Source organism: Melanotaenia boesemani, chromosome 15 (genome assembly GCF_017639745.1).
Source record: "Melanotaenia boesemani isolate fMelBoe1 chromosome 15, fMelBoe1.pri, whole genome shotgun sequence".
Classification (NCBI taxonomy): domain Eukaryota; kingdom Metazoa; phylum Chordata; class Actinopteri; order Atheriniformes; family Melanotaeniidae; genus Melanotaenia; species Melanotaenia boesemani.
The window spans coordinates 8,531,191-8,552,996 of record NC_055696.1 but is presented as its reverse complement, the minus strand read 5'-3'; the positions used below and the strand labels follow the sequence as shown (position 1 = coordinate 8,552,996).

The 21,806-nt window shown below is 37.5% G+C and overlaps 1 protein-coding gene across 1 annotated transcript; it reads left to right on the top strand.

Annotated features, from left to right (window-relative positions):
* The first annotated feature begins 1,044 nt into the window (after positions 1 to 1,044).
* Positions 1,045 to 19,835, top strand: LOC121654962 (voltage-gated potassium channel subunit beta-3-like). Its single transcript, XM_042009346.1, has 14 exons — positions 1,045 to 2,472; positions 12,009 to 12,052; positions 12,134 to 12,171; positions 12,408 to 12,487; positions 12,698 to 12,742; positions 13,037 to 13,081; positions 13,187 to 13,230; positions 14,938 to 15,024; positions 15,153 to 15,238; positions 15,347 to 15,467; positions 15,555 to 15,649; positions 15,790 to 15,910; positions 17,383 to 17,471; positions 17,634 to 19,835. The coding sequence occupies exons 1-14, from the start codon at positions 2,153 to 2,155 to the stop codon at positions 17,721 to 17,723; spliced, it is 1,305 nt and encodes a 434-aa protein (XP_041865280.1). The 5' UTR covers positions 1,045 to 2,152; the 3' UTR covers positions 17,724 to 19,835.
* The last annotated feature ends 1,971 nt before the right edge of the window (positions 19,836 to 21,806 follow it).

The window sequence follows — 21,806 nt, the reverse complement described above, 5'->3', positions numbered from 1 at the left end:
CCAAGTAGGGATAAAGACTTAATCAATGTGATTATGGAGCTTTCTGGTGATTATGTCCCTTTCACAAAAATAACAATCATTTATCCATCTCCTCTTTTCAATAGTCACAGTGGGTGGCCTATACACAAACTTTGTGTCCCAACTTGCACTAAACATGTCTGAGGAAGGTGCTGATCAAAGATCCTTCTGACATCCTGATGCTATACAATCTGCTCTGGGACTTTAAAAAAAAAAAACAGACTTCATCAGATCTTAGAACAAACTGACAGATGTGATGAATGTGTGTGAGTGTTTTTTTATGCACATGTGAGATATTTTGCAGATTGCACCACTGTGGGGTGTAGATCCTGCAGGGGAAACACCAAACACAGACTTCAATCTCTTGGATTGACAGTTTTCTCTAAGGGTATGGCAGCAGGGTTAAAATTTTAAACATTGTCTTGAAAAGACTATTGTCACTGCCAAGTGAATATGATAAATACATCAATTTTATATTAATGTGATGTGATGCATAATTAAATTAAAGGCTATGCCATATAATACTGGTAATTTGTACATTGAGAGGGTATCAAGATCATTTTAGCAATTTGATATACAAATACACAAACAATGATTAATGGGCACACTGTTTTGTATGGGAGCATGGGTGTGGTGGCAGATTTGTGCATATAGGAAAAGGGGGAGCCACGTGCAAAAAACTAGGAGCTCTGTCAGTTTAAGTAAAATAAAATAAAATATAAAAATAAAGTGTAAAAAAAATTATAAATGCGATGTGGAGTCCTTCAGTGCCAGATATGACAAATAATTTGGTGCATACAGCTGAGGACTCAGTGGCTCCATTAATATAGCTTAACGTGAAGAAATTTGTGTACGCCAATGTGATGAAAAATGTAGAGATCACACCCGAGAGAGGGGGAGAGATAGAAACAGAGTGAGAACAACACACATACACATACAGAGTTATCTTGCAAACCCCCACACTGCTTGTGTGTCGTGAACATTTTGGCGCCGCTGTATATGTATATTTTTTTTAAAGAAAAAAAAGAGAGAGAAAATTAAGAAAAAGAGGTTGACTGTGAGCTGACAAAGTGATGCTGAGGAAGAGCCGAAATGCGGCATCGAGCGATTCAAATGTCTGCTGCAGCTGATTTTGGGGCCAGTGTGCCGGTGTTTTTTTTTAAATCCGTGCACCGTGAGATTGTGCCGAATAACGAGGGACCTCCACAGCTGCCGCTGCTGCCGGTACGTGAACTACTTTAAGTACTGAAGGTAGCAAAAACCGGCTCTGTGTATCTGCTGAATTTCTTTAGCTGATTTCCCTCTCTTGCATCAAAATTGATGCTGCGTGAAGCTGCTGGGCGATGATGCATCGGTGGGGGTTGAATGGGTGAATTCGCATCATATGAAGTCTCTGCATCCTGTTCGGACTATCCTCAAACGGCAATGTAAATTCGAGCAATTGAGATAGATTTTTTTGTTTTTGCTTTGTGATTAAGAAATAAATAAATTAATATGCCTTATATCGGCGTGAGGTGTGAGGATGCCTGTGGCTGTGATTTTGTCTTTGCTGCTGCGGCACACTCCGGAGCTCCTCAGCTCAAGACAGATTCAACTTACATCAACTGAAGAGAAAACAGCAAGCTGGCAAGTGCTGTATCACCCAACATAAGTCATACGAGCCTGTGCATGTATGTGGGGAAAGGCCAAGCAACTGAAGAGCTCAAGGGAGGCATCTATTACGCTGAGGCTGCTGGGCTTCCCAAGAACTGCCACATCCCCAAATTCGTCTGAGGACTGCTGAGAGCTTACAAGCCTCCTGATGATTCTTGGAGGGCAGCCCTGATGCATCTTGTGAGTGTGAAAACTCTAAGAGCCTTTTGCCAGTTTTGCATCGCCAGACAGGAGACAGAGCAGACGGTAACTCTGTGTGTGTCATGTTAGAGGCTGGACTCTTGCCTGCTCCCACTAACTCTCAGCCAACATCTCTGACCTGCCCTGTCTGAGCCCTTTGTATGAGCATCTCTGCGTTGCCACAACAGCACAACGGGGAAATCGTGTCCAACAGCACAGGTAGTTTGTAGACATTCCTGTTTGTGTGACTTCCCTTCACCTTTGACTCTCAGAATAAGACACAGCAGAGAGCACAGTCAGGATGCAGGTGTCTTTCGCATGCACTGAACACAACCTGAAGAGTCGCAGTGAGGACCGACTCTGTGGCCTTCGCACTGCTCCACCTCCTGGAGGAAGCAGTGGAGGAGTTGGGGGAAGTAGTGGAGGGGGAGGCGGTGGCGGGGGTGGTGGAGGAGGAGGTGGTGGAGGCAGTGGAGGAGGAGGTGGTGGACAAGGGAATAATGGCAACTACATGTCCCAAGGCTCTGTCAAGACCAGGGAGGGTCCAGGGTCTCGTCAGACTCAACAGGGCCATGCACACATGAAGGAGGCCATTGGGCGCTACACCAGTATGAAGTACAGGTGAGTATGACTGGGAGGTGGAGGAGATGAGAAGCTGGAGGATTCAATTACATCAGTGACTTCTGACTCAAATGGGCTTGATTATCACATCCTTTTGAACTCTGCATGATCCTCCTGTAGTAGATTATCACAATGAGCATTAGTGGGAAAACCCTCCATCAGAAATAGCATGGCATGTGGTAAAATCAGGCTTCCTGTCATGACAAAACTCTAGGAGCTTGGTCCTTTCATTCATATTTCTGTCAATGTTTTTTGAGGGTGCGTTTGAGGTTAAAAGTCATCAATGTGCCTCCTATGACTTGTGCATACAGGCTACATACCCATGTGTTGAATAAGAAATGCCTTAGAGAGAAGCACATGCAGCAATAATTTCTATGGCATCAAAATATGACATTAACTCCTAAGAATGCTTATGCTGATGCATGTAAAAAAATATTAATCCAAACAAAACTGTCAAAATGTTAGCGCTCTATAACAGACAGTGTGCATATTGGAACATTTTTCATAGACTTTATGTAGATTTCACCCTGGCCTTTTGCTCCTCACCACAGATTAATAAAAAGCCCACCTCCAATAACAGCTTTCAGAAAATCACCTCAGGACACCCGGCTTTAAAAGCATTTCATTTTCATAAAATAGTGCTTCAGACACGCATCGTATGCACAGAAGAACCGTTGTCGCACAAACCAGGTCTGAGTCATGAAATAGGATAGAAAATCAGCCTAGATAAACAGCAAGAAAAGACTTGTTTGTGTTAGATTCACTTCAGCTTGATGGATTAGGGCTTCAGCTTGACAATAGCAGCAGTTCATACAGCTTTGATGCACAGATGGGTTCTTAAAGCAGTGGAAAGTGTTGCATGTTTATATGAATGTTCATAAAAGGCATGCAGTTTAATATGACACTCTAGAGCACAGCCTCCTACCATATATTTCCCATAGTTAGACTGGAAAATTCAATAACTAGGAGGGGAGTTTTAATGACCTGTTTTCCTGGAAATCAGGTTGATTGAAAGCCTACCATTCTCTTCAGGCAATTTTGTTCTCATTTAATTGGATGCTCAAAAAGGGAGTGAGGTCTGAGACAAAAGTAGGATATATCCACTTAAATGTCTTCATTAGAGATGCATGCATACTTGTGATGTAGTTGCATTATTCTGTCAGTGCTGCTGTCTCCTGAAAAGTGTCACTAATAGGGAGTGCAGCAGCACAATAAGTCTTTACAGCATATGGCCAGCTAGTGTTGCCATTGGCAACTCCCCAGGCATTGCCTTTAGTTTTCGTCTTATTCTCTAATCAGGGCAGCACTGCTGTCGCTTATCAGTCCTCCCTGTGACTGAATCTGCTGAAAGCTTTAGCATGCGGGTGTAGTCTGGATGAGGCAGCGCATCACCCTATTCGAATGATTAGGCCGGTCTGCACAAAACCGGTCTGCATACTGCTTGACTGATACAGTGCATATCAGAGTAAATGTGAGGGGTTTCTTAACATGACACTGATTGAAGCCAAATGAATACCATGGGAGAGCAGGAGTGAACAGTTGGGAGTGAATTTGATCTAATCCCATTTTCCAGATGGTACATATCTTTGCCATTATTGGCCCTGTTTGACTACATCTTTTCTAAACCCCCCTGCTAGCTCATTAACCTCAGTACTCATCACTCACTGACAGGTGACAGACGATGGTCCCCGCTGCCACTTATAACTCTCATAAATCCCTGCAGTGTTTTAATTTAAGTTTCTGACTAAATTTGTTTAAAATATTCCTCTTTTATTTATTATCTTTTTCAAAAATGCATTGCAACATTGTGTGTGTGTGTGTGTGTGTGTGTGTGTGTGTGTTTGTAACTTCTTCATGGCAAGAAAAAAAAGGTCTATTGAGGAGTAACAATCAGTTCCATCACTGAAAACATTGTCACCAAACTATAGCCTTTTTGTTCATTTGCTAAGTATTAAATAGACAGTAAAGTATATAAAATTCAGTGACACTGAAAACCTACTTGTAATTTACATGCAATTACCGGAGACATGCAGAGTAAAAAATACATCCATGTATCAAATTAAATCATAAAACTAAATATTTCAGCAGAAATCTGTACAGAGCTTAATTAGCATTATTTTAACAAACAAACAAACAAACAAACCAGTCACTAAGGCTTGTTTGTTAAAATAACTTTTAGAGTTTAGTAAAATGCATTTATTTACAGATTTATAAAAATGCCATACGTGTATCTGCCACAGTTCCTTACAGATGTTGGGAAGTTAATGGCCACAAGGCAAATTGTGTCAGTGGCAAGCAGCTGGATGCCATAATGCTAATGCAGAGTGAGAGGCAGAGCGTGTAAGCAGCCAAGCATCCAGCACAATGACATGTGAAAAAAATCATCAAACATCACTTTTCTGCTGTGCCTTAATCTGTTGGATCTGTCTTTAGCAACATATTAGTTCTGTGCAGAGAACCTAGCTCTTAGTTTGTCAAAGGAATGGTTCAACATCTTTGAATAGTTATTTATTAGCAACAAAGTATGTATGCTTAACATGAAGCTATAACAGGCAGGTTTGCAATTTAGCTTAGCAGGTCGGATGGTTGCCTGGCAACCCCTATAGTTAATTATGCTGGGAAGAGACAGTATTTAAAAAAATGAGCTTTAAGTTCATCAACATGATCTTATAACTGAGCTACTTTAACCAACAAGTTAAAACAAAGGAAAAAGGAGCTGTCTGCCCTAAAGTTACAATATATAAAAATTGCTGACATCTGTGGTAAAGATGGGTTTATGAATTATTTCAAAAGCAAAGCACAGTTGAGAATGGACAGGGGCTGTCAGTGGCCAAAATTCTTCCAGACATAAACATGTTTTCATCTGTGAGTGGATCCAGTTGCCACAGGTGCAGTGATGACTACTATAGGTAACTACTTCAAAACGTGTACTGTCTTCTTTGCCTTAAAATGTCTTAAAATGAAAACTAAAATAAATCTTAAAATAAAAATTTTAAGACATTACTTATCCAAAACAGAGACAGACAGAGAACGTACTGCAGTTTTAAAACTTACTTTATAATGAGGCTTCTCACTTCTCACACAGAGCTGTTTGTCCATTCAGTGACACCATAGTAAGAATAGTGACACAATTATGGCAGCTGTTCATGACAAGTAGATATAAATGGCTTATTCTAAGAGAATAAAATGTTATTTTAGTAAAGTTCTTAATGATATATTAAGTTTTCCTGTGACTGACATTTGATTAGGTTATATGCCGCACCCTTAAAGTCCCTCTGCATCAGTAACTAACTGCTTAAAAACTCATTTGTAAAATAGAACATTTTGTAGTTTAAACATCTGGCCTACCCACATCTTTACCTACCAGCAGATGACACTGCCTGCCTTGTCTCAGCTACGCCAAGCATTGGCCAGACCAACCAGTTTAATACTCACTAACAAAATAATTCAGTCCCAATTCGGTTTCCTGTTTTTTTTTTTTTGTTTTTTTTTGTTTTTTTTAGTGGTATTTATAAAAAATTAAATGGAAAAGTAGCATGTTTGACTACCCCTATGCAAATCTACTAAAATGCTGTTCTATACTGTAACATTATGGAAAATGTGATGATCCTACTTTCATTTTCTGCAATCCAATATACAGTTAATTGAATGGAGAAATAGATTGCAGTAAAATGCCACTGCCCCTGCTTGCTGCAGTTTATTGGTATTCTCCTTTTAAAATCTGTACAGTGCTTCAGTCAGACTCTTAAGCCTTGCTGCTCCTGTTTATCCTAAAGCAAAGCCTTGACAAAGATGAGCAGAGCAGAAATGTCCATTTAAAGGTTATTTGCAAGAAGATTTGAAGTGTTCTGACATTTAACTATGCACAGACCTGCTGTTGTCTAACAAAGTACACTTGAAAAGTGAGTTTTAAAAGCCTGTAACCTCAGCAAGTGATGAAGTAATGTTAATGCTTATGTATTGGATTTTTGCAGATAAATTGTTATTTAAAGCTTCAGTGATTTGCTTGTTACAGTCAAATTACAGCCTCGCTTTATTCACTGTATCTATGATTACACATACAATATTTAGTAAAGAGATTCTTCATATGTCTATAAAACCCAAACGTCTCCATTTTTCATAAATCCCAAACTGTAAACAAGAGCATTTCACACAATGGATTCATCATTATTAATTAAATTATAATTAAGTAATTTGGCCTCATATTGTGGTGATTATTAATAAACACTGGAAAGAAATGCTTTGTGCAGCACAGAGGAGAACAACAGGGCAGTTGCAGCACACTTGCCCTTCAGCTCTCCTCTCTCTGGATTTTTGTTGCTGAGTTTCCAGTCGGATGAACAGATTAGTGACTCACTATGAGGCCCAACAACTCTTAGGCAAAGTCACACTGTATCTTAACTTCCTTCATTTCAGCCTGGCTTGCAACCAAAATACATTCAAACTATGAGAAGTTTTCAATTTCTAATACAAGTTAAATTTTATGTTGCCTTGTTTCTGAAACTTCTAGTTATATATATATATCACATAACTGAACAATACTTTCATTACTTGTGCACCTGCACGTTGAAGAGATTTAAAGCTTGTAAACTTTGAGAAGTACATGAAGCAGAGAACTTTAATTTAATAATCTATTCAAAATGTGATGTAACCTCTAGGTCACTGTTGTGTGATGAGACATGGATTTGTCAACAATCGACTGCGGACAGCAGCAGCTGTCTGTTCTGACCAGCAAGCATCATCACCTGAGTGTCCGCATCCTATCCACAAAATACTCTTGTCAAGCCTAATTTGTCTAACCCAATATTTACCTGGTCCAAGACTTAAGAGTTTCCACAGACTCTGAAAAAGTAATAAAATCTTTTTCTTTTTTGTCTTTTTTTAAATTTGTCATTTTACGTCAATATGCCATGCTCCTCAAAAGAGAACCAATAGATATTTTACATCTTTTAATTCCTTCAGCTGTCACACTTCTTAACTCAACAGCAGTCATTTTAAATGGCATTTTTTCTGTAATTGCTTTATTTTAGCTGAGCTAACAGGTGTCTTAGCCTGTGTTGGTACTTTTTGTTTTATTGTTGATTATTTAATGTCATGTCTTCCAACGACCTCTGTGCTGATTATGTCTGATACACAGCACTTTGATTGCTGACTGGTGTCTGTGGTAAGCTGTAAATGGGATAAATAAAGTTTTTTGAAACTCAATCTGAATTTTAAGCAGCGCCAGGGAGCATTTAAAAGTCTCAGTGTTACCAGATATTCAGCTGTTTAACAGGAGCAGACAGTGAGAAATGTAAGTGTTTTCATATACATTATTCATTACAAAGTACTTGAGATGTTTTTAAAGACTTAAAGTCAAGTTAAAGGGAGCCTAAAATGTGGGATGACATCTTACTGACTTTTTTGATCTGTTTAAATTAATCGAGCTGTCATATGTGAGGCAGTAAATCAGGGCATTGGAGATATTTACACATTTATCTTTATCCCTCTCTCAGATATGAAACAGCAGCACAGAGCAGTGAGCTTTTTAAATAATGAATTTCAAATATTTGTTGCAATTTTTTTCTCCTCAAGGTTACCTTTTCCATCCAACTCCCCATCAAAATAAGACAAATCCAGTTTATTCATAAAAGTACATCAATAACTGGTGTTCACTGAAAGTGCTCTACATAAACATTATAAAGACAAAAACAATTAATTTAACTGCATTTGGAAAAAAAGAGAACTGTAATACATAATTAAAATATACAGAATTAAATATGTCTTAAGATGAGAGACAGTTGGTTCCATAAGTTTACATGTACAACAGCAAGAATTCCACTAAAAGGTATAATGTATGCAAAAGTGCTGTACATATTGTCATGTTTACAACTAAACTTTAGTCCAGGATTCAGTATTTCAACATTAACTTTAACCCTCTGAGCTCTGTGCCTATTTTTAGGCCTCTGCTCAAAAGTTGCATACCTATAATGGAATGAGTACATCCCTGAAACAGTCTATTTGAGTATTTCTGAAGTCACAGTAAAGGAAACACTTGTAGCTTGTGTTAATACTGGTGAAGAGTTACTGTAGAAGGCACATAGCACAAATAAAGAAAAACTGAAAATGATGAGGATGAACATGAATATTTTCTTGAAATGATGTAACTGTAGCTCTAAACCACCATCAAATCATAATAGAATTGGTGAACTTTATCAACTCTGATAAAGTGAAGCAAGACAAAATTACAGCCATTTTAGTACAGACAATTAAAGTGAGCTCTTCAAAATGACAACTTATAGGCACCATCTGTTCCTAAAGTCCTCAAACTGAGAGAAAACCTAAGGTTTTAAAGGGTTAATTCCCAGGCTCATTCATTACAAACATTCACCTTATAGGAAAATTACAGAAATAACAAATTGTTTGTTGTGATACAGTTTGACACATTCCAAGGATGTTGTGTTGCTGTGTAGCCAAATGCTTTAAAAAAAAAAGATGAAGTTAGATTTTTAAACTTGGCTCTTGTCCATCACGCTTACAGCCAAGTTCAATCAACAGAACATTTGACTTAAATCAGTATCAAGCCATTCTGAGGATTTAGTTTATTTACCCTGATATGGCTCTGATGCCACTTTTAAGTAAAAAAAAATTATTTGGAAATAAAAGGGTATATTGTGAGCATAAATGAGACATTATGATGAGAATCTGTTTGTTTTAATTTGAGCAAACTGACTCCTTAAGGTCCAGAAATAGTGTAGTGTTATTAAAAGAAAATGAGTGTTCACCATCTTCCCACAGTTTGTGTGCAGAAAATGCAAGTATAAGCACACACACTCTGACGCGAGTGTTATTAATATCTAGGTGTGCTTCCCTCTAGAGAAGAGCCTGCTCAGTGTGTGTGTGGCATTTTATGACAACTGCATGAAAAAAAAACTCCATCAGCTGCACCTAACCATCTGTATTCAGTGTCTTCCTTCTGTCTCGGGTGAAAACTAACTGTAAATGTCAGCATAGGTTAAAATGCTGACTACACTATGACTGCGCACCTGTGCACCTCCTCTCTTTCCCCTATTAATAATGTATGGATACAGTAGGCAAGTCCCTATAATCAGCTTGTTTGAAGATGATGATTTATGGCAAGAGAAAAAGAAAATAGATAAGAAAACACAGGGAGCCCTGCTTACAGAGGCTACAGAGAAGCATCTGTGGTTCTGTGTGCCCTGCTCACAAGTGCATTCATGCATGTCCGTATGCAGATCTGTGCCTGTGTTCGAGTGTAATACCCATCAAGCATGAATATTCACGTGAAAGCCTTGCACATTAAAGATCTTGTCCATTTTTTTGCCCGTCAGATGAAATATGGGCCAATTGTCTGCATACGTGTGTGTCAGTGTGAACGTGAGAGATAGTGGGAAAGAATGTCATAAGGGAGATAGTGAGAGGAAAGAGTGAGCATGTGTTTCTCCAGACTCTCTGATAGTAATTTAGCAGACTGCAGCACTGCAGAGAGTGGTGGAGTTAAGAGCAGGGAGGGGGCGGCCAGTTGTCACACACAGAAACAATGACATCCTCCACTGCCCAGAACAAATAATAATAATATTACAAAAAACATTTTACTGGACACAACAATCACTGGATTTACCCAATGATGCATGCCAGGATTTTTTTTTTTTTTTTTTTTTTTTTTGCTCTAGGCATGATGCATTAATTCACAGTGTTAACCAGTCATGTTAATATGACCAAGTCACGTACTCGTATTCCATTTTTAAAAAGCGTAAGCATATTAAAACACTTGTGTAAGCGCTGTGGATTCTTCTGGATGCTTGACATTTTCCTCATGCTGACTCATGTTTAGTTGTTGTGTTTTTGTTGTTTTTTCTACAATAACCTTTCTGTCTATCATTGCGGTACAGTTTGAAAATGAAATTATGGAAAGAAGCAGTGACAAATTTATTAATGTAATTAATTTACGTGTTTTCTAAAGCCCTAGGCTAATTAACAGGCTGCTCATGCATAATTTTGAAGATGCAAGACATTTTTCGTAAGATTCTCTTTGACTTCTCTAAAAATGAAGAACTTAAGACTGCTCTTTGTAGTGTAAGATATCTTCTTCATATCCTGCTGGTGCTTAGATACAGTTAAGTTGCAGGGGACTATTTAGGGTTGCTGACATTCATCCAGCCTTATCAAATGCAGTTTTACAAAATAATGTCTTTTTAACTTTCCCATGCTAAGAAAAATGGCATAAAAATGTCATACAATATGTCACTTAAGGACAACAAAACCGATAAAAATAATCTGGAATAAGCTTAAAAAGGAAAGTCTGTGAAAAGTGTTTTCCACTTGCGTCTCATTTAGATGTCTCAGTGTTCAAAGTGACTGCCATTGTTAGAGAACAGGCTGAGCTGTCATTGGCTGACAAACGTGAGCCAGATTACCATACAAGGAATAAACAACACAAAACCCCCACAAACACATTTTCCCTTTATTTATCATCCCTGACCTTTCACCCATGTGCTATTTTGATAGGGTTTTCATGTAATGACACAGTCCATGTGTGTTTGACACCCACACGCAGTGCACACATGAACGCTGATGCCCCCACACAGCACACACAGTGGGACACAAATGCTTACATATGCAAGAATCTAAAAATAGCATCAGGTTCAGCATTAAAAATAGACCAGAAAAATAAAAGCAGCACTCATTTGACTGTGTCTAAATGCTTTGACAGTCTGTCTGTCTGCATTTGGCTATTTGTGTTGGACACAGGCAGGCAGGCAAAGAAGGGAGAGGCACTGGAGATGAAAAAGACAGCGAGCAGTGAGTTGCACTGCAATTCTGCTGCCCCTCCAGCTGGCTCCCAGGCTAATTAGAATGGGGGAGAGCGCACATGGAGGAGGAGGCGGAGAGAAAAAAGCCCACGTTGTTTTGAGATATGGTCAGAGATGCAGCTTTCTCTTTCTCCCTGCCAGGCCTTCAAAATTCAGCTGTCTGGATAATCAAATGTGGCAAGTTGGGTAATGGACTCCTCTTAAGCTTATGGAGTATTTTGGGCCGTTTACTGTACAGAACAAAAAAGGTTTTGTCAGGACTCTAACTGAGCTGAGCTCTGTCCCCTAAAGCTGTTTGACTGACCGATTGTAATACACTCAACTGTTAACATATGATGGATAAAAGGTCAGTTATTCAGAAATAATTAGACACAGGGAGCTAACTGTCCCCAAGGCAGTAAGGACTTTCAGTTTGTAGCTGTAGGAAGAGTCTTCATATACAAATCTATCTATCTATCTATCTATCTATCTATCTATCTATCTATCTATCTATCTATCTATCTATCTATCTATCTATCTATCTATCTATCTATCTATCTATCTATCTATCTATCTATCTATCTATCTATCTATCTATCTATCTATCTATGTCTAAGCATAATTTTGATTTTATTGCTCATCATGAGAGCAATATTTAATTTTTGCTATGTTTAAATGTGAGAATGTAACTGAAATGAAAGCTTAATAGCTTTATGCCACTATTTTTTATTTTTTGTCCTACAGGAACCTGGGAAAGTCAGGTCTACGTGTGTCTTGCCTTGGGTTAGGTGAGTTGGTTTGAATGTTTGGAAAAATTCTGTTTCAAACCCTCAAAACCAAACACGCTGTCTGTCTTTCCTCTTGTCCAGGCACTTGGGTGACATTTGGGTCACAGATCTCAGATGAGGTGAGAACTCTGTTTTTTGTATGAGATTCCTCAGCACCTTCACTCATGTTGCTTTCGCAAAACACAATCTGCTCTTAAAACACAAATCTTTGTGCTTCCAATTAGTGAAAGGTTTCAGCTTGAGTTTTGGAGACATTATTTGCATTATCCTGCATGTTGCCCTTCACCAACAACCTCCATGTAATTGGAATTCCTCCTTTGTCACCATCTCTCAGTCTCAATTTTTGTTCCCTCAGATGGCTGAAAACCTGATGACCATAGCTTATGAGAATGGAGTGAACCTGTTTGACACGGCAGAGGTGTACGCTTCTGGAAGGTCAGGCTTTCTTCTGCCAACCTTTTATAAAAGCTTCTCATCTTGTACAGCAGCATTTCTTTTAAAATTTTCTCTTCTAGTCAACATCTCAACAAAGTGTCCTTCAGTCTTTAACAGTCGATATGTTTGCATATTTTCAAAGTAATTTAATGATGTTGTGCAGCAATCTCAAATTAACTCATCACAATCAATGGTGTTTTTTCTCCACAGAGCGGAAATTACTCTAGGGAACATTGTCAAAAAGAAAGGATGGAGGTAATATAACTCCTTTTTTTTGTTTCTTTACTGAATGACATGCATGTAAAAAGCTTTCTAACTGTATTAGACCACAAATGCCTTTCCCTCCCTTTTTTCACCTTAAGTAATCTCTATTAATCCCTCTTTTAAATGCACTGTCAAACTGCTCTATCTTAATTTTCTCAAGGGGAATTATTACTTTTTTTCTTTAAAAAAAATGTAAAGCTTTGGCTTTATGACGACTATAAAAGGATATGAATGTCGTTATGTACAAATTAATTTCCTGATTGGTCACATTTGTGTCCTTGCCAGGCGCTCAAGTTTTGTCATCACTACAAAAATTTATTGGGGAGGCCAGTAAGTAAAACATGAAGCGACTACAGTTTTTCCTTTTAAAAAGATCTTGTTTACTTTTGTAATTTCCACAGAATATCAATAATGTGTATTTTCATCACTCTACAGAGCAGAGACTGAGAGAGGACTCTCCAGAAAGCACATTATTGAAGGTAAATCAAGTCATTTACACCTTAATTTAAGAATGGTTAACCACACAGAAAAAAAGAAGTCTGCGTTGGTTTAATTTAAGGTCAGCAAATTAAATTACAGTTTCAATCAGGAAATTAAAGTTAAGTTTTTAGTTAAGTTCCTACAACTTAACTAAAAATGTTAGGTTTAAAACAGGAAAGAGGACTTCCAGAACTGAACTCTCCATGTTATCTCAGGATATTCTGCATTTTTAATTGTATATTAAATATTTCCCAGAATGTAAAAAATTGATTGACTCTATATGTAGAATCTATCTATATATGTCTATATACTGTATGTATGTGTATATATATATTTATAAAGAGTGAATGACTATAGAGCATGTAGATATGTGCAAGTGGCATGTCAACACAGTTGTTTTCCAGCTACTTAATCAGTCCCTGCTTCCAAAAATAATCCTTGTGTAAGGTCCCCTTACTTTGTTCTTGATGTAGTAAGGCCATGGGGTAACTATTTACCATGCAACTAAGTAAGCTGAGGGACAGTCACAAAGCTTGTGATTTTAGGTCATTATGCAATAGGTGAGCTACATGTAGCACTCAAGACTTGCTTAACCTGACCTGGCTTTGCCCTTCACAATGTAACTCGCTTCATTCTAGGTCTAAATCAGCCATGAAATACTTACCCTTAAAGCTATTTATGCTTCTTCACCAACATAAATCCTATTTTGGGAGCTTCAAGGCTTTTGTGCAAAGTTTTAATGCCCATTCAAAACTTTTGGAATCTATCTACAAAGCAAATTTTGACAACAGATGTTACTTTTATTCTGATATGAATTTATACTTCTGGCATGAAGGGTACATTACCGTTGCATTAACTGTGTGGTCTTACCCAACCTACCACAAAGCTAACTAGAAGACTGTCCACTATTTTCCTTTGCTTGAGGGTCTTTCTTTTTTAAAGCAACGTTACAGTTTATGGACCTGTCATACCACCGATACACCAAAATCTCCTTAGCTTAAAATTACAATTAGCAAAAATTATTTTTAATGCATATAGTTTTGTGTTTGGGATTTGCTTTCATGACTTTTTATTGGCTTTCGTGGCTTTTTATTGTTATTTATTCCTTTATCCATTTTTTTTCAGCCCAAATCTAACTTTCAACTATTTCAACAAATATGACTTGAAATATAATATAAATTTGTTGTTTTTAGGCATAATAGCAGTTTGGTTTGTCAGGTAGCTGCTTGTTGATGCACCAGTTTACTTTAAACTGCAATATCTTAAAATAGAGATTAAGAAATTAAGATATTAAAATATGTGGGGAAGATTCCACCTCCTAAGCATTAGCATGTAACAGCAGTTCAATTAGCGTGTTAGCATGTTAGCATATTTGGTGAGACTGTCAGCACTGGATGTTAGCTCTAGCTTAAGACACACTTGTTTGAGTTATGAGTTAAGAGTGTCAGTGTAATAATAGATCATTGTTCCACATCAGGACCTCACAAATGGAGGACATTTTTATAAATAATTTAAAAACTCATTGTTATTGCTTGGCTTTTAACTGAGATTGAGTTTTTAACATTTAAGCCTTTGTTTTCCTGGTATTTGTCTACATTTGTTTTGTGTTGTTTTCTGGTTGTGTTTTTAAAATTGTACAGCACTTTGGTCAACGTCTGTTTTTTAAACGTGCTTATAAATAAACTTGACTTGATTGTTTATCACAGGTTTACGAGGTTCTCTATCAAGACTCCAGCTAGATTATGTGGATATAGTTTTTGCTAACAGAAATGACGTTAACAGCCCGATGGAAGGTCAGTTTGAGATGCTTTAAATAATTTTTTGCCCTTTGCTAATCTCCAAATATTTTCATCTAAGTATATGTTTTCTTGAATTTCTTAAAATTATGCTTCATGTTATAAAATATTTTGTGATTTTGCAGAGATTGTTCGGGCCATGACGTTTGTAATAAACCAGGGTATGGCCATGTACTGGGGGACGTCACGCTGGAGTGCGATGGAGATTATGGTGAATACAGAGCTACCACTTTGACAATCATGAAACTTTGCAAATGTCCGCTTCTGACCAAAATGCTGACCTGTAACCATGGCATTTTGTTTTTCTGTCCGGGACCAGGAGGCATACTCAGTTGCACGCCAGTTCAATCTGATACCACCCGTGTGTGAGCAGGCAGAGTATCATTATTTCCAGAGGGATAAAGTTGAAGTGCAACTTCCAGAACTTTACCACAAGATCGGTCAGACACCCACGACCCCACAATTTTGCCCTCTCAGTTGTGTTCCATGAAAAGTTAATTGAGTTTCAATCTTTTTTTCTCTCTCAGGTGTGGGAGCAATGACCTGGTCTCCACTTGCTTGCGGATTAATCACAGGGAAGTACAGTGATGGTGTGCCAGAGTGCTCCAGAGCAGCAATGAAGGTCAGTTTGATTTAAGTGACACTCTTCAGAGATTTCTATCACTCAAAATCAGCCAAAAATATATGTGTAGTTCTAAATCTACTAGATATTAAAACATGAAATCAGTATAATATCCACAATTTTCTCCATTTTGGTTATAGGGATACCAGTGGCTGAAGGAGCGAGTGAACAGTGAGGAGGGACGCAGGCAGCTCGCTAAAATCAAGGAGCTCCATCTACTGGCAGACAGACTGGGCTGCACTGCTGCACAACTAGCCATAGGTACAGCCTTGTCAAACAGCCTTACTTAACGTATGAACATTGTGCATTCAACTTGAAGCTTTTGTTCATACATGTGCTTGTGTTACTGTCCAAGTTAAAATTTATTGTCCACAAGATTTACTCTGGGTGGCCACCTGCAGGTGCAGAGTGTAAGTACTGATTTAGTAATTATGGGAAATTAAGGCAAATTATTTTGTTGCAGGTCACAGAAATGTTTTCCATACACCTGCTGCCTGCTTGAAACTATTTTTCTCTAGTTTAGCCTAGTCTAGCACAAGTGTAGCTACAAGGCTAAACCTTGCCTGCCTACAATAAAATATACAGATTTGGAATCAGTGTTTTAGGCCAACAGGATATGATGCACTTTCCTCCCAAATAAAAGCCTATTAAAAAGGAACTGAGTTAAAAGTAATTAAAGACAGTATGTGATCATTTGCAAATGGGTTAAACGCTGTATTTGACTGAAAATGTCAAACATTAAAACTGATATAATTTAATGTTTCTGAACATTTATAAAACCGGTTACTGGAAATCTATAAGTGAAATAAGTTTCATGAGAAAGCAAGGCCTTTCTTTAAAATACAGTCTGGATGACAGCAAATTTTGCTTTAAAACTAGTATCAATAGGCTGTTAAGCACTGATGGGCCTTCACAGATTTGCAGATTACCTATGTTACATTCAGTGATGTAACTCCATGTCATCACAGATGCTACCTTTTCATTCGTGTGCTGATAACAAACTAACTGGTCCTTCTCTTTTACTGGAGCATGCAGTGTCCGTGATTTCCTAAAGACATTTAAAATTTGTGTGGTCTGACTGCTGGACAGTTTTTGACAATGATCAGGAGGTTGTCATTGCTGGTCTTTCTTAAATGAACTCCAGTCCAGAGAGAGCATAAGAGATTCTTTTTTTGTTGTTGTTTTGTTTCAAGTTTGAACTTGTATTTCCGGGTGCAGCAGAGATTTATCTTGACTTACTGGTTTTTGGAAGTGCGTCTAAATCCATGCAGTGTGATATGTAAAACAGAATGGGTTGTTTATGTGGTTCTGCCTAAGGCCTTAAAGGTCACATTCATTCAATAATGTTTTTTTAGGCGTGCTGTTTTGAACTGCAGTTTCCGTGAATCTTGTGATGATGATACTGTAGACAATTAAATTCCCAAATTCTCTTCAGTTTTATATAAAGAAATACTTCTTATTAAATTACTCCTCATCCTTACTTCTTAGATTCAGCCTTTCTGGATTCTCTTTTTATAGCCAATCTTATCTCATTGGCCTGTTGCAGATTAACCTGATTAGCTGTGAGATGTTCTATCAAATGTTTTTTTCTTTTTTCTGGCTTTTTATTCTCTTCCCAGTGTTTTATAATGGACTTTTTGGTCCATCTTCAAACAGATATATATAACTTAAGTATAGGAAATTGTTAAAGCACACAAGTTTTCAGGGCTTCTTGGATTTCTCTTTTCTTTCAGCTTGGTGTCTGCGCAGTGAGGGAGTCAGCTCAGTACTTCTGGGTGTTTCCAATGCAGACCAGCTCATTGAGAACCTTGGTGCCCTCCGGGTAAAAAAACGTATTCCTCTTTTCTCCCATATCCGTATTCTATCATGACATGCTGAGTTTTGTTTAAACCAGAGATACGTTAGGCATTGTGCATAACAAAATGACAACCAACACACACAAAAGATAACATTTTAAACTGACTGCAGTCTTCTTTCATTTCAGATTTTATCCCAAATGACCCCTCAAACCATAACTGAGATTGATGCCCTGCTGGGAAATAAGCCACACGCGAAGAAAGAGTCGCGTGCTTGAAGATGCAAATCAAATGAAGCAAATGATGTTTCAAGAAGACGAAGAAGAAGACATTTGGAAACATCACTGTTTTGATCTGCTGTATACTCAACTTGCATGTTCTCAGCAACATTATGCTTCCAGTATGTGCGCATATCCATTTTGCGCAGTACACTGTATCATGTAAAAAAAAATAGAGAGAAGATTTCTCAATTGTATAAGAAAAAAAAACAGACCATATATTGCTCACTGTTGATTGTTAACAGACTTAATTCTGTCTATGTAGAGGGAGGCTGAAACTGGTCAGAGTGACAGGTCTCTGCCATTAACAGAAACCAAGAGAGGTTTAAAAACGTTCAGCTGCTGTCAAAGCAGATTGGACTGTTGTTGATCAAATGTTCTGGAGCAGAAAAAAACTTCAACTTAACTGCGTGAATGGTGCTTTCATTGGACATGAGTCTCCTCCCTTTGCAGCTGCTTGTTATTCTGTATGATGTGTAGTAACCAGCAGCCAAGAGCCAAAGGTTAGTACTCATGTGTCTAGCCTCACATTTCCCATAACGTGCATGTGACTGGTCTGCCACGCTCACTGCTTTACAGGGTTGGGAACAATGGATTACTTGTAATCATAACACTGATCTGACTGTCGCAGCCAGTCTGGCATCACATGGTTGTAAAGAAATGATACACAAACTGGCTTAAATTTGCACATATACTAAAATAATAATGTATTCTAGCACAAATTCTTCTCACTAATGTTAAATAAATTATTAGAATAATTATTACTGAAATCAATAGTAGCTGAGATGTTTTAAACTGACTTTCCCAACCCTGCTGCTTTCCCAGCGGTCTTTTTGCCTCGTCTGTTTTTTAAACTGTGCGCATGTCCCTTTAAGAGAGACTAGCCCTAACAGGGTGTAAATGTGGCATGGCTTTTATGGCTTATGTAGATTTGCAGTGCCCTTGTATGCCTTTTTTTTTTTTTTTTTTTTTAACTTTAATTGGTCTGGCAGTTTGATCCAGCACTTGTGCAGCTGGGTTCGTGCTTTGAAGACTCTTAGCAGTCTGCAGACACAACTGTGTCCACCTTACATATAATGTCTATATTGTCCTAAACTGTATAGGAAGATGTTGATAATATCTTTTAATGATCCTGTTCTTATGAAGGTTGTCACTGTTCTTGAAGAGGACATTTGAGATTTTTTAGTTATATATAGAAAGGTCACTGGTCATTTGACACAAACATTTGGACACTGTGGTTAAAAACTGTGGTTTTCCAATCATAGGAAATAAATAAGTCTGAGTTTAATCAATGTGATAAAAGGTCACTTGGGTAAAAATTTAGCAAATGTATTTTCCTCTTTTTTTGTTGAAATTTAAAAATATAGCTTCTCTGCTCATTCCTCTGGGAGTATTCTCTATCATGCATTCCCTTGTTTCTTACTCACATGCACGATAAATTTTATACAATGTCACTTTATGTCCTTTTTCTTTAGTTTTGTTGATTTATTACTTTGTAATATGTAGGAGAGAATTTCCCCCCTTGTGATTCCCTGTGAAAACAGCACAATATTTTTAAAAACATTAAGGAGTTGTAGCTGACACAAGTTAAATTGTACTGTAAATAGGATTTCCTGTTTGGAAGTGACATAAGATAAAAGCTGACCTCATGGATCATGAAAGTTTTCCTGAAGAAGCCAGTGAGGCATCACTCTTCTCTGTGACAATGTACAGTTATACAGAGTCAGTTCTAGTGTACATAGATACTTCAAACATTGAAAATGTAAATTTGCTCACATAGCTTATATTTTATTGTCTTGTAACAACAGAAACCAAAAAGGAGACAACTCATACTGAATGTATCATGTCTGTTCCCAAAAAGTGGTTTTCAGGGACAAAGCACAGAAGATATTCCAACAACTGTTTATTGCGGTGTTTCACAAAATTCTGCAGAGTAGTCAGGCAAATATTTACATAGTAATTTCTTGCAGGAGACAGTCAACAGAGGTTTAATGGACACCCACTTTATTGTTGAAATTCAGATAGAATTTTGTACTTCATGATCTGAACTTGAAAACCTGGAGTAGGCAACCATCCATGTTAATATTGGGAATAAAGTGTTTATTTATTTAAGTATGAGATAATTTATGAGTTGCATATATTCCAAAAATAAAACCCAAACTTATATATATATATATATATATATATATATATATATATATATATATATATATATATATATATATATATATATATATTGGAACTGTAGAATGAGAATTTTCACATCCTTAATCCACACTTCAGACATCAATAAACCTTTCATGACGACAGTCACTTACATGACTAAATAACCAGGGTACCTAAATCAGTAATACTTTAAATTCTTCATCCAACATTTTTGGAGATAGTGAGTAAAACAAACACCAGAAATTCTTTCAGCTACAGCATTTCCTCACTGTTTAACATTAACTGAGAAATAGCTCTGCTTTGCAAACATTGCAGCTCACAACGTTCACAACTTGAGCTAACAGATGCTACCAGATAACATTTAGAGCACAGTGCATTCCTCTGGAGACTATCAAATTTGGTTGCTTCATTTATGCACTCACTCAAGCTGAAGCTTTTGTATTGTAGAGCTTCTTTATGATGTCTTTAAGCAAAGGGACCAGCAAGAAGGAAGGAGGAGAAGGAGAAAGAATGAGGAAATACTACCTTGATTGTCTACATATTATGTCTCTAGTTTGTATAAGATGAAAGACCTGAAATATGTATTACTTTTGTCTTAAAGAGGAAGAATTGCTATTTTATCATGTAGATTTTAACACAGTTGTATCTTCTGTTTAATTCATAGGTCAAACATAACCCCATACCTAGTAAAAAAATTATTACAGACTTTCACCTATGTAACCCTGATCATAAAAAGTTGGGACACAATGTTGATTGTTTATAAAAAAAAAGACAGAATGTAATGATTTGTTAATAATTTTAGCACAAAATTTAATTAAAAACAATACAAGAACATATCAAATTTAAAACAGAGAAGGCCTATCTGCTCTGAAAAGAAAAAGAAAAGATTTGATGTGGATGGTAGCAAATACTGATATGAAATTCCATATACATATTTCACACTACTGGTGCCTCCAGGTAACCCATGTCATGTGCATTACTGCATATGTAATGCAGGAATGCAACCCCCCCCATTTCATCTGGGTGCTTCGGGATCATTCAAATAGATAGTGCAACAACAATATCACAGCAGTGCATCCAGCATCTGCGCTGCCAAAAAAATGGGTGCCCACTGGGACACCACACATGCTTACCGCAAACAGAAAACATCTGTGACGCCAACATTTGCAGCCTTTCTGTTGCCGGACTCCCAAGTGTCATCAGAGTGACAGATGAAGCATATGTGCTGAAAAATGTTGACTGCCTCACCGCCCAACAATGTCAAAGAGAAACAGCTTTTGCAACATGATTCATCTTTTTCATGAGGAAGCAATTTGTAGGTGATGAAAAACAGAACGAGGAAGCAGACAAGCAGCTGATAAGAGCATCTGAGATCTACAAGCTCCCATATCTAATAAAACCAGACTTCATATATGCCTAAATGTTGTTTTTCTACCCAGTAAGCAATTATATTAGGGATCAGACCAGGTAATGAAATCCCAAGCAGACTGTAGCTGCTGCTGTGACCCTGACAGCCCAGATGTTTATTCAGAAATGTGTTTGCAACTTGATGAAGTTGTGCAAGACCATCCATGTCTGTATGAGCTGACCACTTCATGCACTGCACATCAAATAAGTATGATAAAAGATGTACTCTTAAGAAGCTGGTACATTATTCTCCTATTAACTGATGCTACAGCATCAAGTGCACATCAACCCACAGCTGAAAATAGTCTAATAATGAACGATTTCTTTCTGTGCCTGAAACATTTTTACAAGAACAGAGGCCTGCAGCTTTAGAGGATAATACAGCCTTCATTAAAGAAGGCTTAGGCATACTGTATCATGACCTATTTTTAAACATCAATGTTTTTGCAGGATACAAACTCATGTTGCGTCTGGTCATTTATATGGATGGTTGATTCTTCAGCAGATTGG